Genomic DNA, 27722 nt, shown 5'->3' on the forward strand with positions numbered 1-27722 from the left:
ATTAATTGAACGCAAAACTCAACATTTTGTTCGCGTACCCCCTTCTGTCACCGACACCAACCTCTCCGGGTGTCTCGCCAACCTCTCAAGGACACCAACGTCTCCGGAATGGACACCACCATCTCCGGAAAGGACACCACCATCTCCGGCACGGACACCAACGTCTCTGGAACAGATACCAACGACTCCGGCACGGACACCACCGTCTCCGGCACAGACGCCAACGTCTCTGGAACAGATACCAACGACTCCGGCACGGACACCACCGTCTCCGGCAAGGACACCAACCTCTCCGGGCGTCTAGTCAACCTCTCAAGGACACCACCGTCTCCGGCACGGACACCAACGTCTCCCTAACAGACACCAACAACTCCGGCACAGACACCGACGTCTCCGGCACAGACACCACCGTCTCCGGCACGGACACCAACATCTCTGGAATGGACAGCATCGTCTCCGGCAGACACCAACATCTCTGGCACGTCTCCAGCACGGACACCACCGTCTCCGGCACGGAAACCAATGTCTTCAGAACAGATACCAACGTCTCCGGCACGGACACCAACGTCTCTGGAATGGACAGCATCGTCTCCGGCAGACACCACCGTCTCCGGCACGGACACTGGCACGGACACCGGCACGGACACCACCGTCTCCGGCACGGAAACCAATGTCTTTAGAACAGATACCAACAACTCCGGCACGGAAACCAATGTCTTTAGAACAGATACCAACAACTCCGGCACGGACACCACCGTCTCCGGCACAGACGCCAACGTCTCTGGAACGGACATCACCGTCTCCGGAAAGGACACCAACCTCTCTGGGCGTCCTGCCAACCTCTCAAGGACACTACCGTCTCCGGCACGGACACCAACGTCTCCCGAACAGACACCAACGACTCCGGCATGGACATCAACGTCTTCAGAACAAATACCAACGACTCCGGCACGGACACCACCATCTCCGGCACAGACGCCAATGTCTCTAGAACGGACATCACCGACTCCGGTAAGGACACCAACCTCTCCGGGCGTCCCGCCAACCTCTCAAGGACACTACCGTCTCCGGCACGGACACCAACGTCTCCCGAACAGACACCAACGACTCCGGCACGGACATCAACGTCTCCGGCACGGACACCAACGTCTCTGGAATGGACAGCATCGTCTCCGGCAGACACCACCGTCTCCGGCACGGACACCAACGTCTCTGGAATGGACAGCATCGTCTCCGGCAGACACCACCGTCTCTCCGGCACGGACACTGGCACGGACACCACCGTCTTCAGCACAGACGCCAATGTCTCTGGAACGGACATCACCGTCTCCGGTAAGGACACCAACCTCTCCGGGCGTCCCGCCAACCTCTCAAGGACACTACCGTCTCCGCCACGGACACCAAGGTCTCCCGAACAGACACCAACGTCTCCGGCACAGACATCACTGTCTCCGGCATGGACACCAACGTCACCAGCAAGATATCAACAATTGTTGATATCAACAATTGAATTTGAATGGCAGCCTATGGTGACATTTTACTAGTGATTAAAAGTACTACTTTTACACCTTTTTTTCTCTGTGTGCACCCAGATAATCTGAAACACACAAATTATGTTGCACAATCAGTAGTCTGCATGTGATTAAATTGCAGTGTCACGCAGGAGTATCTCTCTGTTGGAAACAGAGAAATTTAGATAAATAAAAGCAAAATAAAATTTTGCAAATAAAACCAATTCTGAATCTAAAACATTAGCTTGATTTGTCCACTTGAGGACGCTGTTAAACCATTTAAAAAAGGTTCCTGATTTGAGCTTTATTATAATTGTCCTGTTTACACAACACCGTTTTCAACTAAAAACGTAAATGCGTTTCAAAGTGCAAGTTTTTGAAAACGGTCTCCGTATAAACAACAAAACCGCGAATCTCCATGGCGTCATGCACATGCGTATTATGTGTTCAGTCCATAGGGTTTCATCGCCATCTAACGGCCTGGCAGGAGAATACAGCGTTTTAGTCGTAAACACAGATCTGTGTATAAATGGGTATCGTTTTGGACAATGTAAGCGGAAAACTCGAAGGAAAAACTTCTGTTTTAATGATATCGTTGTCGTGTAAACGTACCCTGGCCTTATACACTTTGTAAGTGTGCGTAAGTGCCTTAATTAAGTTTATAATTTAGGTATCATGAGTTTGCATGTCATTATGTTTCACAATAACACGACAAAATTTGAAGTAACCATATATTCCTCACAGATTGTTATCTGATTAATTTAATGTCTGGAACATTATGGCATATAAACCTGTTAAGAGAGCAGTTGAAACACCCTTGCGATGTATTCTCAGTCAGTTCTAGCAGAGACATAATGGCACAGTGGGGCTCAAACTGTATCTGCCTACTAATTTTAGCAACAGTCACAAGACAAGAAGCATATTGTATTATGGTCAGCAACTGAACAAGCATTTGTTTCAATTTCCATCACGTGCTATTCCGTGAAACACTAGTTTTGTGATCTGTCACATGATAGTTTGAAATGCAGTAGCAATGAATGCTGTGTTTAGTCGTTCAGAAACGTTAGCTTTGTGGATTTTGCCCTGTGCTTATCATTCATAGTTAATTTATTACAACTAATGACACAACTCTACGGTTCAAGGGCTCTTGTGTTATTCAATCACCAGTCCTTCATTTTGCACTCATTCTCTGAGTATTACTTATCCGTCAACTCTCACTGGATTCATCTTAAAGGTAGGATTTTTTTATTTTTATATTTTTTATAATATGAAAAGAATAACTTTTACAGTTCTTTTCCTGATTGTTGTAAATTAGAGGCATTTGTAATCATGTTCTTTTATGTATGTTATGTCTTAACAGAGAACCTGAAACAAAATCTCTCCCCTTACCCATGTGGCAAAAACAAATATTTTCATATTTATTTTTTTATGTATTTAAAAATATACAAAAATGTAAAAACTGACTGTATAATATTGTTTCTTTAAATAGCCTATATTTTCAATACATTGCACAATATTTATGCAGTTATCATTCATGTATTTTAAGATTATAAATATATTCTATTGCTCCTTGAAGTATATTTTGGCACTTGAAAGATATATGCACACAAATCATTTCCTACTTTTTTGCCATATGGGTATCTTCCTCTGTCTGTGCATAGGTTTCATCTTCTCCCACATTCTGATTTTCCTAAATCTTTCTTTTTTGTTCTCCATTGCTGCAATTTTGATATAAACGTATGTGATTCTTTATCAATTGAGTTCCATATAATGATAAAATGGTTAATATGTTTTTTATCACATGAAATTTGAAGTCCTGAAATTGTTCATTCTTATACATTATTGTAAAATGGCTACACAAATTCTGTTAAAATTGTTTGTGCATTGTTTCTCGTAGTGATATAATGGATCTGAGAGAGTATTTAAACAGGATTGGATTTACTGGCCAATATGACAAAGCCAGCCTGGATAATTTGTTCGCCATCCACAAGCTGCATGTCATGAACATTCCATTTGAGAATCTCAGCGTCCACAGTGGGGAGAAGAACACTATGGATCTGCACATCATCTATGATAAAATAGTGAAGAGCAATCGGGGAGGCTGGTGTTGTGAAAACAACCTCTTGTTCTCGTGGGTTCTGAGGGAGATGGGATACAAATTCACCATCCTGGGCGCCAAAGTGTTTAATTCGCTCGATAAGGAGTTCTTCCCCAAGGACTGTCATCTCATCAATCTGGTGGAGATTGATGGGAAGCCGTACATTGCTGATGTGAGTTTTGGAGTGTCGCACCAAATGTGGCATCCCTTAGAGTTGATCTCACGTAAAGACCAGCCACAGCCTCCGGGTGTGTTCCGCCTCATAAATAACGGGGTGAAGTGGGTTCTCGAGAAAACTGGAAGGAAGCAAGTGGTCCAAGATAAGGCCTTTGCTAATTCTAGCCTCATTGACAAAAGGCTCACCAAAACAATGTACTCCTTTACATTAACACCCTGTGATGCAGATCATTTCCTGGAGACATCAGAGTTCCTGCAGACTAATCCAGAATCTCTGTTCATGCTCAAATCCATTTGCTCCCTTCAGACGCACACAGGCTTCAGAGCTCTGATTGGTTGGACGTACAGTGAAGTCACATTCAAAGAGGACGCAGACTCGGTGGACATGAGAGAAATCCCAGATAGTGAGATAGAGGCTTTGCTAAAGGAAGAGTTTAACTTGGTGTTAGTTAATAAATTCACACCTAAAAACAACAAAGCTGATTATTGCATCTAGTACTCAGGTACTACTCATCTAATACTTAAGTACCCAGTGTGTTCTGTTTCAATATTAAGATGAAAACTGTATCTTGTATTCTTTCTCTCTTTCATTACTTTGTCACTGGATGATTTGAAGCAATAATTTTCCATTGCATTTTCTTGGCATAATAATAGTTGATGGATTTTTACTGGTCAGATGAAGTCAGACTAAGTTTTGAGAAGGACACAATTATTCAATAAACTCTCCATATTTTTTACCATTACTTTGCCTCCTGCTTTCTGGTCTTTTCCGCCTGTATTCATCTGCCTTTCTCTTGGGCTGGTAAAAGAGTTTTAATACTTGACAAAATGTTAACTGTCACAGGGGCGGTCTGGGACAAAATTTCAGGCTGGGAAATCTCACACTCATCCAGGCATACTCCAACAACAAATTCTGAAACCACGGAAAACCCAATTTTTTGGCAATCACCATCACATGAAAAAGGTTTAAATGCTTGGGCCGGGGCGTGCAAAATAATTAAAGGTTCTTGACCTTCACTTCCATTTTCCTTCTGTCCATTTTCCCTGATATATCTCTCTCTCTGTCTCTCACTTGTGTGTGTGTTTACTTTTTGCACAAATTTTCTTATACCTGTCAGTTTTTCATCTACGTCTCCATCGTAATTTGTGTGCACATAATATAGGCCTACATTTATTTTAGTTAAATTTAAATTATACATTACGACCATGTGTTATTGTTTTATCTTAAATTACTTTTTTAGAAAACCAAAACTATATTTTGTAAATTGCCTAATTGTCAAAATTAGTACAATAATAACTACATCATGAAAAAAAAAAAAAATATATATATATATAAATATAGAAAAATCCTAATACTTTAACATGTTCTTGCATTATCATGAGTCAGGTTTTTTTCCCTTAGTCCAGGGTTTTTCCTGCATTGAATTTTTGTTGGCGGCCCGTTTTGTCCCGCCAAAGCCTTATTTGTTCAGTTATTGTGATTTATTATGAGTGATGTAGATGACTGCTGCGCTTGTGATAGGCCACATGTTACAGTTTTTCTAAATTGTTTACACACAAATACTGGTACTTTAGACACAATGACCACAACATGTAACTCATTCACCAACCCCCTGAACCAATTCTGCTAAACTGTAAGCACAATTCCTGATTTACACTCAAATTGCAGATCTAAAACACACCTTTTTCAAAACACTACACACAATTCTCTGCTTTTGGCACAATTTTCATGCAGAAAATCTCTTGGTTTCACAAGGAACACACAGGTGAGCGCTTCAATGGAGCAATGGATGCCAACATTGGATTTTTTTTTTTTTTTTTACTGTAACTGTATACAGTCAATTCTTCTGTTGTTTTGTATGTAGACCACTGTATGTACAACTTTGTGTTGGTTGGCATTGTACACTGTGTACAATGTTTTTGTGGGAAAAATAAAATATATTTGTTACCGTGTATTTGTGTGTTCTGAGTATAAAAACAATATTCTCAAATATTTTACAACACACTTATGTATGTACTGTCTGTAGTAAGTGGAACACTGAACAAAAAAAGGCCTAAGTCATTATGATGAATGGAGAAGAAGTGTTTTCCATTCATCATAGTGTTTTACACTGAGCACGTCAGTGTTCAACTGGTTCTTATAAATGTCTATTCATATGATGGTTTGTGTGTGTCATTTGAAAACAAAATACCATTTTGAGAAGAAATAACATTGTTTTGAATGTAAAGTTTAATTTTGCAGGAGAATTGAGGGGTTTTGCCCATTGTGTGTGTGTTTTTTGATTTGTGTGTAGAGTTCTGAGAATATGAGGCATGCTTTCAGAAAATGTGTGTAAACAATCGAGAAAAACTGTAACAGAGAGAACGAGCAGAGAGCCCCTTCCTCGCAATAACGTTGTCTCTTAGCGCGCTACGAAGACTCTAAAGGTATAACTTAACTAAAGGTATACCATTTCTAGGAATGTTCCCCGAACCATAGGCTACCTTAGCAAGTTGCTTAAGATATACCTTCTTACGTGCGACGTTACCAGGTGCTGTCCGTGGCGATGGTGCTGAATTGGCTAATATCGATGGCTCGAGAATCAATTATTCATTCATGCAGGGGCTGCTTCTCTGCGTTATGTGAGAAAGCGGCTTTCTTTATAAAATAATCACTTCAGAAATAGTGGAAATTGCATTTATTAGGATTAATGGGATATTATAAAAAATAATCCAAACTATAGCCTAGCCTACATATGTAAAAAAAAAAAAAAAAAGATCATATATTGCTGCCACAATAACGGCCCATTACAAATGACCACACCTGGTATTTAATGATGGAGAGAGGTCTAGTAAAAAGACTGGATATAACAGTATATATATATAAAAAAAAAAAATTAAATAAAAAAATGGATGAATAAATAAATAAATAAATAGTTTCTTAAAAACATAATTTCAGTTGCTGCCTTAGTTGCTTTTATGTGTAATTAAATTATCTGTCGTTTCAAATCATTGAAATTTTTGATGAGCTAAAAGTATAAAAGTAAGCCTTAAAAGTCTTGACAGCTTTAGAATTTGATGTAGCCTAGTTAAAATTGCTTGAACAACCTGTTTTTGTTTTCAAAAAAGGTCTAGGGTGTTCTTACTAAATTTATTTAGGGGGAAATGAAAATAATAACAAAGAACTAAACATCTAAGCATTTAACAAATAAGCGTTTAAAAGAATCTAACATGGCGGTAATACACTTTGACTGTAAACTGCCATAAAACTTAACAGAAGAAGAAGAAGAATCTAACATATTTCTTTAAGATGACGCACTCCTCTCTTCTAGCCAATGAGAAGAGAGCTTCCGCGATTGGCTGGTGCCCGCTGACGGTGGTTGCGTGTGTCTGCAGGCCTGAACTGAGCGTCCACAGCACTGGTGGGAAAAGCAATGAATTCATTAGAACAAGCCGAAGGTACTTTTCAGTAGAATATTAGTTTAGTGCACTCATCTCCGAGTGTCATATTCATATATTAGCAAAGCGTCCACGTGTTTGTTATGGCATGTTAGATGTATTATGTTAACACTGGGCTGCTAGCATCTAAGCTAAGACTCTTAAGACCTTTCAGCAGTTACCACCGAGATCTCGGAAAAACTGATACCTCAACAAAGAGTGCAGCTCTTCTGTCATAGTAAAGTCCGGGTCTTGGCTTTAAACATTGTGTTGGCCTGTCATAACTCCACTATACCAGACACTGACGTATAATACATGCCAATTAGTGTACATTTTCCACTACATTTCAGTACATTTTGAAGCCATAAAGCTGTCAATGCCTTGATATGCCTGGTACAGCTGATATTGCTGTACCTATAAACAATGTAATTTAGTCCATCCATACCAGTGCATTTGCCTATCTGTATGTTTAGCTCTTGTTTATAATGCATATTTCAGAGTGATGTGTGAAACTGCAGTATAGTGACTTAGGAGTAATTCGCCACTGTCAATATGCGCTTTTAATAAATAAATAAAAGTAGTAGAAAGGTAAAATGTTTTTGAAAGTGGTGTTATATGACTAGAAAGATCTGTGTTGTTGAGTTTGCCAGAAAGGTAGGAAAACTTCAACACCCATAATGCTCTGGGCTCGATCCGACTGTCTGGGCGGGAATGCAAAAATGCGGAAGTAAGATATGTAGGTTTAACAAAGCCTGGCGCTGTCAAAAAAAAAGTATATGCCCTTTATAGTTGACTATTTGTATACACACTACCAACATTGCAACAATACAAAGCTGGTTGAAAGCATGCGAACTTGTCCTTTAAATGGCGGTTGAATTCTTTGGAAATAAAAAACTGTAAACTGTGTTTGGGTTTCTGCCTCAGTATTTTAAAAAGAGAGAGATTGGAAAATAGATGTAAAATAGATTACCTCACTGTTGCTGTGCTGTGCTGTGCTGATACAATTGTTTTCCTCATCCGTAGACCTGAAGGCATTTGAGAGGAGACTGACAGAGTATGTGTCTTGTTTGCAGCCGGCTACAGGTCGTTGGCGCAGTAAGTCAGTCCAGCTTGTCTGGTCTAATCTTTACTGAATCTGTCTCAAGCATTTTAAAACCTGGACTGTGCTCTGAGCTACGAAGTGTACACACTTACTGAGTGTTCATAACTCTTATGTATCCACAAGGATTAAGCTTATTGTGCAATACAGTGTCTCATTTTAATTCATGAATTCTGTCTTCTTTTTGCAGTGATTTTGATCGTGGTGTCTGTGTGCACAGCCACAGGAGCGTGGAACTGGCTTATAGATCCAGACACTCAGAAAGTATGTGAAATTAAGAGATGTTGCAAATGAGGTCAGATTAGCATCTGATGTCACATTCCCCTTGTATGCATTCTTATGTCATCTCTTTCCACAGGTTTCTTTCTTCTCATCTTTATGGAATCATCCGTTTTTCACTATCAGCTGTGTGACTCTCATTGGCCTTTTCTTTGCTGGAATACATAAACGGGTTGTGGCGCCATCTATGTATCCTTCTCAATGCTGGAAATTTGCAGTGGTGTTCGGTGTGCTCAGCCATTCTCTTGAGTATTAAAGCAACACTATGTAACATTTTTTACTTTAAAATAATGTTTCCAAAATCGTTTCAGTGGTTCATCAAGTCGTAACAGGGTGAAAGGCACTTATGCCTCCGCATTGCGGTCCTTTATCTGCTATAACCACACTATGTAAGATTGCCAGATCGGGTCGCGTTTCTGTAGTTCTAATGAGACATAAGAAAAATACAAATTTGACTTGCTTTATGGCAAGTGTTACAATAGTCATTATTTTGTTTTTCTTAGTTTCTGATGTCGCAATACATCATACTTTCATAAAATCATGCATCATACTCTACCTTGTCTGTGGACATCGTTCATTCCAAAGCCGGTGCTGGATAAACAGTGGGCGTGTGTGCGACAGTAGGCTGCGGTAGGCTAAATGATTTACGACAGCGGTAATGGACAATTCCGCTTCCAACCTGTAGGGGGACCGCAGAGGAAAAGTTCCATAGTGTTGCTTTAACAATCCCAAAACTGCAGATTGTCAGAGACTACCAGATCTCTCCTTAACCACTTGTTGCAGTATTGCAGCTCGCTGCCGGACAGTGCTAGCAGAATATAACATGTCCTGTGATGATGTGAGTACTTGTGTCCTTTGTATTATTGCCCTTTGTGATCTATCAATTTTTCACTGATTTAAAAATCCAAGGCAACTTTTCTTGTGCATTCATTTGTATTTTTCCCCCCTCGTATGCTAGACGGGGAAACTTATCCTGAAACCGCGGCCTCATATCCAATAGCACCTTGAAGAGATGGGAGAGGAGAGCATTTCATATCAACATTAATCATCAAGATTGCACATAGGCCTCAGTGCCAGGAGATAATCCAAAGTGTGTGGGGGTCAACCTCCCAAATAGGACTCTAACTTCTCTCTGCAATTTATGAAGAAGCAATGGGAGCTCAAAAGGAAACGGCCATTTTGAAGAAAAACATTGTTTCTGCTATTTTTAAATAACCCTTATTTTTCTGTTGGAAAATTTGAGTTTTATTTGATTGTGGATTTTGATATCCTCGTTTGTAATGCCGTGGTCTTATTTTAGATGCATACGGTGTATGTATTTTTAAAGTAAATTGCTGAACACATAATGAATATTAAAGTGTTGATATTTGTTCACCTTAAGCTGACTTTTACATATATAATAGGAAACATTTATGAAATGTTTATGCCTATGACATGATGCACTGCTTTTTGTTGTTTTTAAAAGTACTTTTATGCGACTAAAGGCTGCACTAGTTTAAGTAAAAGAGTCACAGGCTAATGTGTCATGGTTGGCTGAGATTTTATTTACTTTCACTCCAGAGTTAAAATCTATAAGAATATGTGTTGGCAATAATAAAAGTTGTTTGTAATACAGAGTTTTTTGCTATTTGTTATTATTAATGTCACTGAAACAAACTTAACACGAAAACCAAGGCGTCTGTCAGTTGGCAAAGCTTAATAAGCTTAGTGAATTATTTCACGTATTTGGGTCATCATCACGTCTTCCTAACATCACTTTTTTTTTTAACATCACAGTCTTTGCTATTACATAATTAAAAAAAGCGTTCCGCGAATTCTACATTGTTTTCATTGTAATTTATTTTTTTCCAGTTCGGTTTGTTGTAGCCATTATACACTTGAGTACAGATAAAACGGTTTATTTGGAAACTCTGTATAATTTGTGGTTACATTGAAAAATACAACGTTTTAAAAAAGTGTTATTTCGCACCATCTGTCGATAATTTCATCACTCCAAATGTCCTTACTATGAATTAATGAATCTGACAATCGGAACCATTATGAATCATTTACGTTGAGTTGACTCGAGAACCGCTCGGGCCGAGATGGCACACTTCATACGCACTTTCGGTCTTGTGGACCAGTGGACGATTCCGCTGAAGTGATTCGTTGGAAAGGTCCGAGTCAAAAGAACGATTGGTTTACGAATTGGACGTAGGTCAGTACTGATGAATTCAATAAAACAGGGAGGATTTGATTTTTTTTTATTTTACTACTTTAGACAACACTTTTAAAATTAATTGGCTTAAAAATTCCCTTAATAATCCCTCTTCACTTTGGAATATCATCCCTAATTATATTTTCTCAAAAGTAGGTGGCCTGAATTTTCTCCTACTTTGTAAACTCTCTAATTTTCATAAGCAGATGCTCTTGGCATGGTCCCTAACATAGCAAACACAACTTTTCCCCACACAGATATTACTGAATAACAATAAGGATATTCTCTACAAGAATAAAGCACTTTTTTTGACAACTGGTTCAAAAACAACCTTCTTTTAGTTGGACAGCTTTTTAATTCACAGGGCAGACTTTACAACTATTTAGATTTTTTTACAGAAATATAAAATTCCTATAACTGCTAATGAATATGCTATTGTTTTCAGTGCTATTCCCTCTGGAGTGTCTTTTCTGTTGCAAGGTTCTACATTTCCATGGCCATGTACTTACTCTTTGAACCTAACTGACACAATGATTGGGAATGTATGCTTTTCTGTAGAGCAACAAAAAAGAAATTATAAAATCAGAGCTCTCTTCCAGAAAGAAATAATGACAATTCCTTATGTAATACCATATTGGAATAATATTGAATTTACCATGGGAAAAAGTATTGTCTTTGCCTCATAAGTATATGCTTACCAATAAAGTAAAATAAATAACATTTAAATTAATCCACAAATGTTACCCATCCAAAGCCTTTCTAGGAAATATAAGTCAGACATTGAAGTGAATTGTTGTTTTTGTCACTCTCCTGAGGAAGATGTCATTCACTTGTTTTGGCAATGTACCCACACTGAGAAATTTTGGTCAGATTTGTTCATTTTTATCCAATCTTATTTTGTAAGTGACTTTTCTTTCTGTTTTAAAGATGTTTTCTTTGGTTTGTTTGACAACTCAAAAGAGAAAACAGGACAATATTACATAATTAATTTGTGCTTCCTACTAGCTAAATTTCACATACATAAGCAAAAATGTACTGGCTCTAAACCTCTCTTTTCTCTATTCAAAGATGATCTAGACAAATACATGGAAACTATCCAAAGCTCTGTTAATCCCAAAGCAATGAAAACTGTATCTCTATATTCATCCTTTTTGTCCTCTTAAGGTAAATGCATAGCATTGGTCTTGTTTTTGTTTTGTTGTTTTGTTACCCTGGCAAATTATTTGTGTCTGTGTATCTTTGTCTTTTTTTTTTTCTTTTTTTTTTTATGTTTATCTGTATTGCTTAGTGCTTTGTAATGTTTAATAAGAAAAAATAATAAAAAAATAAAAAAATAAATAAAACGAATTGGACGTAGGCCAGCACATGTGGGTGTGGATGGTAATGAGGAGGTAGACCAGTTGGCAAAGAAAGCATTAAATCATCCACAAATAAAAATTAATGTATCACTAAGTAAATCAAAAATCAAGAGATTAATAGCAATTGAATTTAGTAAAAGATGGCAAAAGATATGGAATAGTGACTCTAAAGGAAGACATCTTTATCAAATTCAGGAACGGGTTGGAAATGAGAGGAAAAGATATGGAAATAGGAAAAAAGATGTCATTATTACAAGGTTAAGAATTGGTCACACTGCATTAAATTATAGTCTTTATAAAATAGGGAAGCACGATACAGGAAACTGTGATAATTGCGGGGATTTAGAAACAGTGCAGCATATTCTTTTAGAATGTGCTGCATATGAAAGGGAGAGACAACAGTTAATTCAAGAGTTACGATGGATGGAAGTTGATACAATTTCAATAAAAGTATTGTTAGGAAATGGGTCAAGACAATCAAGAATTCATGAATTAATATTTAAATATCTAAATAAAACAGGAATAATAAATAGAATAAAAAAAATAAAAAATAAAATCATTTCTTCTCATTTCTTCCAAAGCCAAGTATACTCCACACTCCAGATCAGCAGGTGGAGGGAATGCACCATTTATGTTGGTCTGCCAATCCGCCATTAAACACCAGAAGAAGAAGAAGAAGAAGAAGAAGAAGAAGAAGAATTGGACGTAGCAAGAGCTCACGGGGCCACCGTACTTATTGTAAACATGGCGTCCGACGAAGATAGCGATGAGGATTTCGTGTCTTACGGAACTCCTTTAGAGCCTCTAGAAGAAGGTACTAACGTTACATGTACACTGTAGTTGTCATTTGCTTGAATGTGCAGGTATTTGATGCATAAGAGCTGTGAATATTTAATGAAAACGTGAATTCCACGTTGTTCGTATATGTGTATTTCAGACGAACCCAGCAGAAAACCAGTCCCCGTGCACGAGCAGACGGTTAAAGATGAGAAGGGGCGCTACAAGAGATTTCACGGAGCTTTTACTGGTGGCTTCTCCGCTGGTTACTTTAACACAGTGGGCACCAAAGAAGGTCAATGCCAACCTTGCTCAGTGCAGTAACGTTAATGCTTTTGATTCTGTTAACCGGGTCTTGTAGTTTAACTAATCTGCTATGTCCTTTAGGCTGGGCACCATCAACATTTTTATCAACTCGACAGCAAAAGGCAGAGAGGCAGAGTGCTAGACCAGAGGACTTTATGGATGAGGAGGTTAGTGTGTGAATCCTTGGTTCTCACACGTCAACACTTCTGTGACTTACCTGTAAAGTTGTTGTCGTGTACTTTTTTTTTCTAATACATAATATGTTTTGTAAAAGGATTTTGGTGAGCATGGTATTGCCCCAAGAGAGATTGTCACTACAGATGATTTTGCATCGGAGAGGAAGGATCAGTTAAAAGACAAAGCACGAGCCGTCAGCTCGATTGCTGCTCTGATACCTGGAGACACTGGACTGCTGGAGGAGCTTATTGCCCCTGCACGGTAAGCATCACTCTAAACTAATATGGGCTAGCTCAAATGTAACTGAAAGCTAAACTTATTATGTCATTGTGTGATTGCTAGGTCATCTATTGGTGTGGAGCTGCTGAGAAAAATGGGCTGGAAAGATGGCCAGGGAGTCGGACCAAGACTGAAGAGAAAGCAACCCAAGCAAAACACTGGTGATGAGAGAAGATATAACAGATGTTTTGTTTTAGCTGAAGTGCCATTTTTAGGTTTTAGGTCTGGAAAGTATGATATGATGTGCTGAGCACAATGTTAACATTTCAAGAAGCTTAGCTTTGCTCTTTCTCGTCTTTCAGATGCGGTTAGAGTTTATGGCTGTGTTTTGCCGCCCAATGGATCTGAGGAGTCCGAGGTGGATATTGTTTAATGTTTGGGGTTCTGATCAGATTCATTTGAAATTTATAATGGCTGCATCCAAAATTGCATATTTTCTGAGTAGGTACTCCTTTTGATTTGGTACTTACTTCGCGACCAGTAAAAAAGATGTTATAGTATGATTGTTGTCTGGAAGTGCTACATTCATCATGTTGTCATAGTCACGTGACCTACCAGGGTCAGTTGCTTTGCTTCACTGCTATTCACAAATTTCTCCAGTGGGCTCATTGGATTGTAAAGTGTCCATCAGATGTGCCCCTCAGAATCTAAGTCATCCGGGTACCTTTTGCCTACTGTTTTATGAATACTGTGAATTCAGACATACTACTCGTTTCACATATGAGTATGCATATTCAGATGCAGCCTATGTGATTACTATGTAAAGAATGGACAGATTTTAGTCATACTGAAAAACGTTTTATTTTTGTTCAGGAGGATGATGATGATGAATTTGCTCCAGAGAATGTGACCTTTGCCCCCAAAGATGTGATCCCAGTGGACTTCACCCCTAAAGTGGACTCCCATGGTCTGGGTTACAGAGGGCTGAACCCTCTGCAGGCCTTGGAGGGCGGATCAGGGTCAGGACATATAAACCTCTTCACGATTCACTCTGATAGAGCAACCAGCTTATTTGGAGACAAAAAAAAGTCAGGACAGCAACGCAGGGGCGGGATTGGAGGACAGGTAACGCCAACGTGCTGATCAGTAATGGCCTAGAAAACTAAATTTGCTACTAAAACTAAAACACTCCCATTAGAAGAAACATGCTGACATCAGTGTATATGTGAGTAGGCTTTTGGAGTTGGTGCAATGGAGGAGGAAGATACCGATATTTATCATAAGGACTCCATGTCCAACTATGATGCTGTGCTGGGAGGAGAAGAGCCAGGGGATGGACTCTATGGATGGACTGCTCCCCAGCAGTATACCAGGAAGAAGAACGGTTGGTGACATGAAGTCCTTGGCTGTGTCCTCATAATGTCATGATGCATTTATGTTGCATCAGGATATCAGAACTGGCTGCTCTTTGAGTGTCTTTTGTAATGTGACCATACTGTTTCGTGTCAAATTGTAGGCTTAGCAGGAAAGATGGCTCCTCTATGACAAATGTATTTTTGTTCCAGACTCAAAAAGAGATGTGGCGTATTCGGGCAGGATTCTGGAGGGGTTTACATTGGCCTCCCAAGCCGCAGAAATTAAAACTGTAATGTACAGCACTAGGCAGTTCCTTTATTACTTTATTTGGTGTGAAAAAGTTGTGCTGTTAAATTAGGCTCACTGGTTTTGTTTCTAGGTCTATCCTCCCCCTGATCTGCCCCGTGATTATCGGCCTGTACATTACTTCCGTCCTGTGGTTGATCCATCCTCCGTCAGTCCTATTGTTGCCCAGGCACTGCAGGCTTCACGTGGACACCTATCACAGGATGTACCACAGCAGGGTCGTCACAATTTAGACTCTGCTCAGAGACGTGACATGCTGGGAGAAAGGCCTCTAGAGGGTAAGGATGTCTCTGTGTATGTGTTGTGGCTGTTTTAAGAGTGATTTGAATTATAGATTTGTGATTGCAGGTAGATTCAGATCAGAGCTGTCACATTTTCATTACACGAACAAAAACAATTCACAATAATGATATGATCACGATATCTATAGAAACTCTGAAAAAAAATAATGGTATCAGTCAAATTTATCTTTACATTTATTTTGTGTTTTCTCTTTTTTTGGCCAAAGAATCACTCAAAATCTGAGTGTAGGGAGGTGGAGAGAGAGTACGTCTCAGAGCTCATTACTTCCTTGTTAGTCCAAAAACAGAGTTTATTGAAACCAAGCTCCCAAAACAACTTGTTTTGGACTTTGTCTCAGTATGACATCATAGTGCAAAAAAACCGCCACTGCAGAAGAATATCAACGCCTACTTCTACATCATTGCCCCTTTAGCCCCGCCCAACAATTCACTCATGCTCCAGATCGCGTCAGTAAGACACTGTTCGATTGTTCGCTTTATTTTATTGGAGATTAGTTCTCTTACGAGAGGTTCTCTCGTATTGCGTAAGCTAGCTTACGCTGCGGGAAAGTCTCCTTTCTCGAGATACTGAAGCCAAAAATTATCCTTAATTTTTTAAATCTTGTCAACGCAGTGCGGCAGCCTGCAGACCTAGGGCAGGCGAATCGCGTGCCCATTGGCTGCTCTGCGGCAACTGCAGCAGCCTATGGCTGAGCCTTGCGCGTGACGTCACGTCCAATGAGCGCGCTTGGCGCGCTTGATGCGTCACAGCCCGTCATTAGGGGTGTGGCTTAGCGTATATAGGCAAGGTACAGAGGCTGCTTCGCTGATTTCTGTCTCTTCAGCGAAGCTCTTCGCATCGCTGATCTCCGAGGAAGCCGCCGTCGAATCAAGCGACCAGCACGCCGAGGATTTCAGCCTGAGGACGCCGGCCGCTCGCCGCCTTCAGCCTTCCCTGCCTGCTGCGCCATCCGGCATATATATCCTTTCCTTGCTCTGTGTTGTGTGTTTTGTGTGTCCGCCGCGACACACTTGCATCTAAAAGAGCGCGAGGCGTTGTTGCAAATGCCTCGCTCATCCTGTGGCTCGTGCGAGCCGCGCTCAGCGACGGAGACCGCCACGTGGTGTGCGCTCTCTGCCTGGGCTTCTATGACAGCTGAGCGCTCGCCGGAGCCCCTCCCGCGAGCCTCGCTATTTCCTTCTCCCCACCTCCCGACGCGCAGCGGCCGGTTCGCCCGCACTGCCGTCGCCTCAGGGGATGAAGCAGACAGCGCTGTTTTCTTAGACAGCTGCTTTCTCCCCTCTGTCAAGCCGCGCAAACGGCGCCGCTCACAAGGGATGTCAGAAACGGACGGTCTCGGGCTATAGCTTCCTTTACGTTACAAGAAAGCTACCCCCCGGACGACGCACGCCCCTCCCTGCGCTCTCCCCTTCTGTTCGAGCCGCGCAAACGCGCCGCTCACAAGGGATGTCAGGAGTAGACGGTCACGGGCTGGCTTCCTTTACGTTATAAGAAAGCTACCCCGCGTGTCACTCTCCGGCCACCTCCGTTTCTCACACATTTCTCAGTCCCCTCCTAAGCTCAGGCGACTAGAAATATCAATATTGCAGTAAACGAGCCTGTTTTATTACACGCACGCCTGCAAACATACGATGTCATAGCACATGATGACATCTTCCCGCTCTCTCTCCCTTGTTCGAGCCGCGCAACTGCGCCGTTCTCAAGGGACATCAGAGCGGACGTCACGAGCACCGGCGATAAGAGGAAGAGAGAGTGTTTTCGTCCTCGTATATTCTCAGTCCCCTCCAAGTTCAGGCGGCTGGAAATACTATACTGCAGTAACGAGCCTGTTTTATTACACGCGCGCGTCTGCAAACAAACGCCGAAACGAAACATCGCTCGGTCATATGCTCGCACTAACTAAAAGTTTATGTGTGCTCCTGTGGCTCAGTGGCAGAGCATTGGACTTCCACACGGGAGTCCCGTGTTCGAATCCTGCTCTGGCGGCAGATAAATATTTTTTTTTCTGCTGGCTTCTCCGAGCTCGCGGCCAGCTTTCTCACATACAGAAAGCGAACCCGTATCCCGCAGGATGGTGCTTGAGTATTTATGAGCGTCTAAACTTATGAGCCATCAAAGCTTCTCGCTCTATCAGTTTCCTATTACACCGATGGTGTTATACGTGTAGAAAATGTGCCCACTCCCACGTGCTCACTGCTACACACAAACACGGTCTCCTCGGTAACGTCCACAGAGCGCACTCTCTTAAAGCGGTCACACGCCGCTTGAGTACTAAGTGTAGGAAATGTGCCCACAACTCTGTGCTCACACCTACCCGTTGCTCGCTCTGCCACTCAGTTACCCCGGGTTGCAGATCCTCTAAGCTCACTACATTCCAGCTCTAGCCGAAGATAAGTGTAGAAAATGTGCCCACTCTCATGTGCTCACTGCTTCACACAAACACGGTCCCCATGGTAACGCGCTCAGAGCGCTCTCTCTCTTAAAGCGGACACGCGCCGCTCGAGTATTAAGTGTAGTAAATGTGCCCACAACTCTGTGCTCACACATACCCGCTGCTCGCTCTGCCATTCAGTTACCTCGGGTTACAGACCCTCTAAAGCCCCGAAACGCTCCGGCCGAGGGTGTCATAAGTGTAGAAATGTGCCCACTCCCATGTGCTCACTGCTTCGCACAAACACGGTCCCCATGGTTACGCGCTCAGAGCGCTCTCTCATAGGCGGACACTCACCGCTCGAGTATTAAGTGTAGTAAATGTGCCCACAACTCTGTGATCACACCTACCCGCCGCTCGAGTTGCAACGGCTCAGGCCGAGGGGATATTAAGTATAGAAAATGTGCCCACTCCCATGTGTTCACTGCTTCACACAACATGGTTCCCACGGTAATGCGCTCAGAGCGCTCTCATAAAGCGGAAACACGCCGCTCGAGTATTAAGTGTAGTAAATGTGCCCACAACTCTGTGCTCACACCTACTCGCTGCTCGCTCTGCCATACGGTTACCCCGGGTTACAGACCCTCTAAGCTTCCAAAACACTGGCCGTGTTATAAGTGTAAACCCTGCGCCCGCTCACGAGCACGCGCACTCACTTTCAGACACTATATCCCCCACGCCGCTCTCGCGCCAGGGGTGTTTGACAGCAAAACGCGCTCCATCCTTCAGGACCGAGCTACTGAACGCTGTACAGCCGGCCAATACTGTTTATCAGCCCCGTGTTCGAGCACCGGCGGCGCGCGCGCCGCCCCATCCTCTCTGATACAGGTTCTCCATCCCGCGCAGCGCGGCGATCTGAACCCAGAGACCATTCGACCCCTAGCTATGCGTGCAAAAGCATGGGAAGCTATTCAGGGCGCGTCAGAATGGGTGTTGAACACTACAAAACACGGCTATTCGCCTCAATTCGCTCGTCGCCCCCCGCGCTTCTAGCGCAGACGGAGACGAAAGTCGGTTTAGAAGCAGCGCATCTGCTTCGAGCAGAAATAGCGAAGCTGCTGCGCAAAGGGGCCATAGAACAGGTTCATCCTTCCTTGAGCGAGTCAGGCTTTTACAGCCGTTACTTCCTCGTTCCCAAGAAGGACGGAGCTTTAAGACCTATTTTAGATCTGAGACATCTGAACACGGCTCTCATGAGACGGCCGTTCAGGATGATTACAACCAGACAGATCCTTGCGCAGATCCGCCCAGGAGACTGGTTTATCTCTCTCGATCTGAAAGACGCGTATTTCCAGATCCAGATAACCCCCCGTCACAGGCCATTCTTGAGATTCGCCTTCGACGGTCGAGCTTATCAATACACAGTCCTGCCGTTCGGCCTGTCTTTAGCACACCGTACATTTACGAAATGCATGGACACGGCTCTCGCGCCCCTGAAAAGTCAGGGAATGCAAATTCTGAACTATCTGGACGACTGGCTTGTTATAGCTCAGTCAGAGACAGAACTTGTGTCTCACAGAACAGCGCTTCTCAGCCATCTGGAAGGTCTGGGTCTAGCGGTCAATTGGACCAAGAGCTCGCTCTCGCCCCGTCAGTCAATTTCCTTTCTCAGAATAGAACTGGACTCGGTGGCGATGACGGCCAGATTGTCGGAGCAGCGCGCGCGCCGCATCCGGCGCCTCGCCGCATCCTTCAAAGAAGGCAATCGGGTTCCTCTGAAAGCATTTCAGCGCATCCTGGGGCATATGGCCTCAGCTGCAGCAGTGCTTCAGTTGGGTTTACTGCGCATGCGCCCGCTTCAACGCTGGCTAAGAGCGCGCGTATCCCATCGAGCCTGGGCGACCGGTGGCTCGCTAATCAGAGTGACTCAGGGCTGTGTCTCAGCCCTGCAGCCCTGGCTAGCAGCTGAATGGTATCACACTGGAGTGATTATGGGAGTGATTTCACACCGGAAAGTTGTCTCAACAGACGCGTCCAACCTAGGTTGGGGAGCGCTCTTCGAAGGCAGACCGGTCTATGGCCGCTGGTCAGACCAGGAGAATCTCCTACACATAAACTGTCTAGAGATGCTCGCGGTCGAGAAAGCGCTCATGCACTTCCTCCTATTCCTCCATGGTCACCATGTTCTAGTCCGCACGGACAACACATCAGTAGTGGCCTATGTGAACCACCAGGGCGGTGTCAGATCAAAAAAAAAAAAAAAAAAGCTCTGCGCCCTGACGGAACGCCTCCTCGTATGGGCTCAGCACTCTCGGCGCTCTCTGAGAGCATCGCATGTGCCTGGCCATCTGAACGAGGGCCCCGACAGACTGTCCAGGGACAACGTTCCCCTGGGGAGTGGTCTCTACACCTCCAAACAGTCCAGTCGCTGTGGCGCCGCTTTGGCAGAGCGAAAGTCGACCTCTTTGCGTCAAAAGACAACGCACACTGCCCAGTATTCTTTTCAAGAGCGAGGACGCGCTGGCCCAGACGTGGCCCAGCGGCCCGCTATATGCTTCTCCCCCGGTCTCTCTGCTGCCTCAGGTCATCGAGAGAGCCAGGAAAGCGCGCCACACAGTGCTCTTCATTGTGATTTACCAGAAGGGGTGATGAACACGATCATACAATCTAGAGCTCCCTCCACGAGGCGGCTCTACACGTCTAAATGGTCGGTGTTTAACAAATGGTGCACTGCCAGAGGGCTCGATCCACAGACATGTGGGGTCTCGCAAGTATTGTGCTTCCTTCAAGAGCTACTGGACGCGGGCAGGTCCCCCTCCACGCTCAAAGTCTATGTCGCGGCCATTCAGCGCTCTCTGTCTCAGAGCCGGGCCGCGCATTAGGAAGGAACGAGTTTGTCATCCGCTTCCTTAGAGGAGCGAGAAGGATGAACCCCCCGCGACCCCCTTCGGTTCCTATGTGGGATTTTTCACTGGTCTTAGACGCCCTGAAAGCACATCCCTTTGAACCCCTGGAAACTGTGGATATGAAATACCTCACGCTCAAAACCGTTTTTCTGATAGCACTGTCTTCAGGAAAACGTGTGGGAGACCTTCACGCGTTATCCACTAACGCTGCGTGCCTCGAGTTCGGACCCAATGACTCTAAGTTATTCTCAGACCGAGGCATGGGTATGTCCCCAAAATTTTGGGCACTCCCTTCAGAGCGCAGGTCATTTCCCTTTCAGCCCTGCCGAATGCTGGCTGCGAGGCAGATAGTAATCTCCTCTGCCCAGTCAGGGCGCTGAGAAGCTATATTTCACGCTCCGCCGCCTTCAGGCGTTCAGAGCAGCTCTTTGTTTCGTTTGGTGGGCGCACCAAGGGTCTCGCCGCCTCGAAACACACCCTATCCAGATGTATAGTTGACGCTATCGCAGCTGCTTACGCATCTAAAAACCTGCAGTGCCCTTTGGGCATTCGGGCGCACTCCACCAGAGGCATGGCCTCATCGTGGGTGTGGTCCAGTGGGATTCCCATTCATGACATTTGTGCAGCGGCAGGCTGGGCCTCCCCTTCCACATTTGTTAGGTTTTACAACCTGGAAGTTCCCGCTTTGCAGGCCAAAGTGTTATCAGCCTAGTCTCGCGTAGCCAGCCCACTGTCTGTGCGCGGGCTATGTTGCTGATTTAGCTCTACTGGTTGAGCTGCACTATGTGGAAAGTGTCAGTTGGACCGGCTGTGCCGCTCCCTGCCCCATATTATGTGCTTGTGTACTGTGGTATCTTGGCCGCCCAGCTCCACTTCGCGTTCCCTGGGCTCCCCATGGGATTCATTCAGGATGCTGGGCGCGCGCACGGCGTTGACAAGGGTGTTCCCGCAGCGTAAGCTAGCTTACGCAATACGAGAGAACCTCTCGTAAGAGAACGTACTCGGTTACTAACGTAACCTCTGTTCTCTCTAGAGAGGGAACGAGTATTGCGTAACCCGCCGTGCTCTCGCCACGAGCTCATTTCGCTTCATGCGACAGAAACCAGCGAAGCAGCCTCTGTACCTTGCCTATATACGCTAAGCCACACCCCTAATGACGGGCTGTGACGCATCAAGCGCGCTCATTGGACATGACGTCACGCGCAAGGCTCAGCCATAGGCTGCTGCAGTTGCCGCAGAGCAGCCAATGGGCACGCGATTCGCCTGCCCTAGGTCTGCAGGCTGCCGCACTGCGTTGACAAGATTTAAAAAATTAAGGATAATTTTTGGCTTCAGTATCTCGAGAAAGGAGACTTTCCCGCAGCGTAAGCTAGCTTACGCAATACTCGTTCCCTCTCTAGAGAGAACAGAGGTTACGTTAGTAACCGAGTACGTTTTTTAACATGACAGTTTGACAGGCTTTTCAAAGAGACTAAAAATAAAAGATGATGCAGTGCTGACTATATTTTGGATAATATTGTGAGTAACAGTGTTTTTACCATTCCTTTGTCTGTTACAGATTATTTGATATGTACTCCCTTTACTGAAAATGATTAACAATGAATATAAGAATGACAGTGCGACAAACGATGGTACATTCATTCATAATTCGTTTATACAAAACACCATGGGCCCTATCTTGCACCCAGCACAATTGACTTTGTATACCGACGCATGTATCATTCCTATTTTGCACCCGACGCACAGTGGACTTTTCCCTCGACAGACGCACGTCGGTAAATTAGGGAATGAACTTGCGCTACCGGTGGCGGTTCAGCGAAAAGAGGAGGCGTGTTCCGGCGCAAACGTTCCCTGGTGCTATTTTGCAGTTACAGAAAACAATTCCGCCACAGACCAGGAAAAACCTAGTCTAAAGTCAGTGGCGCGTTCAGATGCTATTTTAAGGGCGCATGCTTGGCTATAATGTAGCGTACATACACTTTGCTTCTCTCATCTACACAGATGCAGCAGTTGCCATTTTTGCAAACCATACATAATTACAAGGAAAAATATTCCACATGAGGGAAATCATTGTGGTGTCCATGACGATGTGAAAAAATAGAAATCTAGTTTAAACATTTACCAAAATTATCATACGTCTGTTTAACTGAAGCTAATTTGGTTGGGTGTCTCCCATCCCCATACAATGTCACTTCTGTCTTTTACGGCCCTGACGAGAACGTCGGTCTCCTCGGCTGTGAACCGCTCCTGGCGTGCGCCTGGCAAATCCGCCGTTATAATAGCAATCCGCCATGGAACAAGCACGCCTGCTCTTAAAGGGAATGTGAGATGATGCTCTGATTGGTTTATTTCACGTTATGCCCAAACCACTCCTATGAGTAATGTAGCTAGCTACTTCTGACCAACCCATTTTAGATTATCGCCAGAGTCATTTATCCCGCCAGTATGATAGCAACACCGCCCAAGATCTGCCCACAAAGTTACTTGCATTTCAGATCGTTAAAATAGGGTCCCATAAGTCATCCTTTGTCAACTATAACTGTTAAAATTCCAAGTAGTTAAACTTTATTTGCCATAACCAAGACTTACAAAGAATATGTAATACGCATAAAGGTTTCACAGTTGGCAAATGTTTCAACTATGTAACAACAATGTAACTATCTAAACTCCTTTCTCTAGCGTCTTTGTTTCAACACAAATTTAATTTAATGAAATACAAAACAATACCTCACAAATACATAAGGAATAAATATAGATGATTAAAGGTGCTCTAAGCGATGTCACACATTTTTTAGGCCGAAACTTTTTTTTGTCACATACAGCAAACATCTCCTCACTATCTGCTAGCTGCCTGTCCCCTGAACACACTGTAAAAAAACGCAGTCTCTGTAGACAGCCCAGGCTCCACAAACGGCAAGAAAAACAAACTGGCCCAGCCTGGACCACGAAACATAACAAACAGTGTTCCAGCCAATAACCAACAAGAATGATTTGGGGGGTGAGTGCGCGTGCACATGAAGGGGTGTGTGGGGAGTGGAGGAGAGAGAAGCATGAAGTGGGAAGTTAGCAAGAGGAGAGATGTCCTAGACGATGACAACTACTAACATTAGAATTATATTCTCTTGAATTTTGAAATGGCCGATACACGACCAAAGAGACGACGTTCCGATGAACAAATAGCAAAGGAGAGGGGAAAGGAGAAGGAACACGCAAAGTCCCGATTTTACATCAGAAAATCCTGTTTCAGGAAGCACGGAAGGGAAAGGGAGGGGGAGGGGACGGGATGAGGATGAGGGAGGGTCGAGCTTGCCTCTGTTTTGTTTGACGATACTTCGAACATCAACAAGAAGTGACGTCACCCAACATCGCTTAGAGCACCTTTAATTACCATGCTGGAGTATCCTTTGTATTTGAGGTGTAGGTTTTTCAAACATGTATGGCGAACATTGTACGTTTTCACAGAAAAAAAATCCTCATGGTAATGGTGGGGATGTCGAAAATTATTTTAAAATGCAAGCCTGTTAGCCAATCATAGCAGTGTACAAAAACATGATAGAAAATAGCCTATTACTTTTAAATTAGGGAGTTTTTTTATGTATTGATGATTTAAAAAAAAAAAGCAGTTTATTACTCCTTTTAATACAATTTATAACCCAAACTTTTGTTTATGTTCTATAGGCCCTAGTTCTGTGTTTGAGTTGCTTGACAGTAAGGACAGAGAGCGTCTGAATGAGTTCCGCAGAGCGGCTGAGGGGCGGAATAAGCCAGCGGGAAACCTTTCCTCAGCTGCGGATCGAGCTGTCGTGGTGGCTTCGGCTAAAGCCGCCGCTCTGCAGGCCCTGTCCAGCCGTTTCAAGTCAAATGCCCCACAGCCTGATTCCCACACTCAGAGCATGACCTCTCCAATCCAACCTCAGGCATCCTCTGAGACCCAGATGGCTTTGAATGCCTGGTCTGCTCCCACTGCAGATGCTAGCAAAACCTTTAAACCATTTTCAAACAATCCTCAGAAGCAGGCCCGCTACGATCTGTACATCAACAAACTCAAACAGGGCAATAAAGGTGAATTTGAACATTTTATGTTTGGTCTGATTTATCCTGGATTTTCCTAATCTGTGCTTGGCTAAATACCTGATTTCCGCACTATTTGTAGATGCCCTGGACTCAAGTCTGGACTGCTCCATGACGGAGTGGGAGAGAGGGAGAGAAAGGGACGAATTTGTACGCGCTGCATTACTCTATAAGCCCAGCAACTCTTCTCTCTCCTCACGCTTCACACGTAGCAAACAAGAGGATGACACAGACAATGTGGAGGTCACACGGGATCAAGAGGTTAGGAGCTCTTTGACATAAGTTCAGGAAATTCGTTTGGTGATATTTCCAGTATTGTCCACTGTTAAGCAACTTGTTTTTATTATAATGGTACTTTAATATTCACTCTCTTTAGAATGATGTGGATGACAAGCAGGCCGCTGTGAAGATGAAGATGTTTGGGAAACTGACCAGAGAAACATTTGAGTGGCACCCTGATAAACTATTGTGTAAAAGATTCAATGTTCCAAACCCTTATCCAGGGTAAGACGCAGACTTGTGGATCAAATCATATGCTGTATCTGAAGACATTCCTTTTACTAAATTAAGGACAAAGGTCTTTATTAAAAAAAAAAAAAAAAAAAACCTGTTGAATTGCCCTAATTGAGGAAAAAAAATTAATAATTTACAATCATATTAAATTGCAGTCTAAAAAAATGTTATTTCTGTTAATGCAATGTCTGTTTTTTTATTTATTAGTGCAATTCAACATTTTTATTTTATTTTATGGAAGGTATTTTCCACCAACCTTTAAATGAATGGAAAGATACAAATGTATTGCAAATAATTGCTTCAGCATTAGGAAAGGTTTGTAACAAATTTCTCTTTCATTTATCTTTTTTCTGTTTTGCAGGTCTAGTGTAGTGGGAATGCCTAAAATAAAGAGAGATAAGTACTCAGTCTTTAACTTCCTGACCATAACGGACAGCAGGGAGGCCCCGAGTGCTCCCAAAATTCCCAGCTCCAGCACAGCCCTTCCCTGTTTGACTCCAGAAGTCTCAAATAAGAGATCCAGGTGGGATGTACCAGGGCAGGCATCTGAAACTAAAGACCCACTCAGTGCATTCCTCAGTGAAACTCGCAGTGAGGTTTCAGCGGCCCAGCAAAATGAAGCTGGGGTCAAGACCCAGACTGAATCTCCACATGCTTCTGTCACTCCAGAGGTATTCTTCACCCCTGAAGAATAAATTCAGAAAGTTTTCACCTAACTTGAAGCTAAAGTATTTTTTAAAATTAGTACTATATACAGCAAAACCTCAATTTAATGATCACATTTCTGTGCAGGTAAAAGTGGCACTGTCTGATGGGCAGCAGACTGAACAAAAAACTGAAGAGGAGGAGAAGGAAGAGGATGAAGAAGAGGTAAGGCCTCCAATGGATCTTTTTAAAGCCATCTTTGCCAGCTCGTCGGATGAGAAGAGCTCATCGTCATCTGAAGATTGTAGCGAGGAAGAGGACGAGGTGGCTCTTCCAACATCTGAACCAATCCAAAGCGGTGCAGGGACAGTGAACCCTCTTATCTCAGCTCCGATCACTCCTGTTCCTGACATCAGCAGTGTGACAGGTATGCTTTATATGAGAAGTTCCATTAAAAACCTCTTTCAATGATTCAGATGTCATTGTCATAATCATTTATTGACTTTATTTTCTCTCCCCCTCAGATTTGAAGCACCTTAATGCCCAGAGCATGCCATCTGCTGGAACTGCAGCACAAAATACTCAGTCCTCCGATAATGCTCCTGCTAAACCACAAGGCCTGGATGAAGAGGAGTTTGGCCCCAGACTGCCACCCCCTGGTCAGTCACTGTAACCACTACCGTTACCACCACCATCAATTTATCATGTAAACACTGTGACTACGTGTTGAAGCAATAGCACTAACTTATTTCATTAAATAATAATAATAATGATGATTTCAGCTCAATCTCACAAGACGTAGTTTCTTTACAAGAATATATCTGATACTTGGTAATATATGGTAATATACAGGTGCAGTCATTTTAGCTTTATTACTTTTTCTCTTTCATCCAGAAATTTTTTTCTTTTCTACTAACATCAAGTTTTACATTGTTCCTCTCTTCATCAGGGCTTGTGCCACCTGCACGCTCACCGCAGCTGAAGAAACAGAAGAAAAAAGAGAAAGAGAAACACAGAGCCAAGAAACACAAGAAAGAGAAAAAGGTACAGTTTTTCTGGAACAGATTTATTCGGTCTGAATGCCAGACTTCTTTGCAAAACTAGAAATGACATTGTTTCTTTTCTCAGAAGAAAAAGAACAAGAAACATAAGCATAAAGGGAAACAGAAGAAGAAGGTGGAGGAGTCCAATAGCAGCTCAGACGACACTGACTCTAACAGTGAAGATGAAAATAGAGTTGTGTCTACTAGTGAACTGCTTCAGAGGTCAGAGCTCATATTTCCAATCATATAGGATTTTATAATGCATCTTTTAAATGGTACTGTATCTTTGTATACATTATTTTTAATTTAACGGCTTGAAAGATGATTTCTCTCTCTCTCTCTCTCTCTGGCTTAGGTTAAAAAACATCAAGAACAAGAGATAGAAGAATTGAGAGTGAGGAAGTTGTCTTACGGAAACGTCAAGATAATACAGTGAATAGTGTGTGTGTGTGTGCGTGTACATTTATTTACATAAGTGTACCTAATGTTATGATTGCAGATATTTTTAATAAAAAATATTTAAAAAAATAAAAAATGTATTGTAATGAAATGTCAACAAACACAATGTGATCAAACTACATTAACCTTGTTGT

General features: G+C 43.0%; 3 protein-coding genes across 4 annotated transcripts; all 3 read left to right on the top strand.

Annotated features, from left to right (window-relative positions):
• Positions 1-1996: 1996 nt before the first annotated feature.
• LOC311287360 (arylamine N-acetyltransferase, pineal gland isozyme NAT-10-like) lies at positions 1997-4529 on the top strand. The gene is made up of 2 exons (XM_084404145.1): positions 1997-2745; positions 3409-4529. Exon 2 carries the CDS (start codon positions 3416-3418, stop codon positions 4280-4282), a length of 867 nt encoding a protein of 288 aa, XP_084260271.1. The 5' UTR covers positions 1997-2745; positions 3409-3415; the 3' UTR covers positions 4283-4529.
• A 2551-nt stretch (positions 4530-7080) lies between these two features.
• cnep1r1 (CTD nuclear envelope phosphatase 1 regulatory subunit 1) lies at positions 7081-10197 on the top strand. Its single transcript, XM_084404433.1, has 6 exons — positions 7081-7224; positions 8227-8298; positions 8493-8566; positions 8661-8770; positions 9365-9419; positions 9540-10197. The coding sequence occupies exons 1-6, from the start codon at positions 7200-7202 to the stop codon at positions 9579-9581; spliced, it is 378 nt and encodes a 125-aa protein (XP_084260559.1). The 5' UTR covers positions 7081-7199; the 3' UTR covers positions 9582-10197.
• Positions 10198-12750: 2553 nt separating this feature from the next.
• On the top strand, positions 12751-27664 carry gpatch1 (G patch domain containing 1). 2 transcript variants are annotated; one of them, XM_084403999.1, is made up of 19 exons: positions 12751-12950; positions 13074-13208; positions 13301-13386; positions 13494-13657; positions 13739-13836; positions 13978-14033; positions 14489-14740; positions 14849-14999; positions 15181-15260; positions 15351-15555; positions 24536-24919; positions 25011-25189; positions 25305-25432; positions 25803-26112; positions 26234-26513; positions 26611-26745; positions 27036-27130; positions 27218-27351; positions 27485-27664. In XM_084403999.1, the coding sequence occupies exons 1-19, from the start codon at positions 12881-12883 to the stop codon at positions 27510-27512; spliced, it is 2970 nt and encodes a 989-aa protein (XP_084260125.1). In that variant the 5' UTR covers positions 12751-12880; the 3' UTR covers positions 27513-27664. The 2 variants fall into 2 exon arrangements, with proteins under 2 accessions (XP_084260125.1, XP_084260124.1); XM_084403998.1 differs by having other exon boundaries at positions 12805-12950; positions 27215-27351.
• Positions 27665-27722: the final 58 nt, after the last annotated feature.

Source organism: Rutilus rutilus (assembly GCF_951802725.1).
Source record: "Rutilus rutilus genome assembly, chromosome: 3".
Lineage (NCBI taxonomy): Eukaryota > Metazoa > Chordata > Actinopteri > Cypriniformes > Leuciscidae > Rutilus > Rutilus rutilus.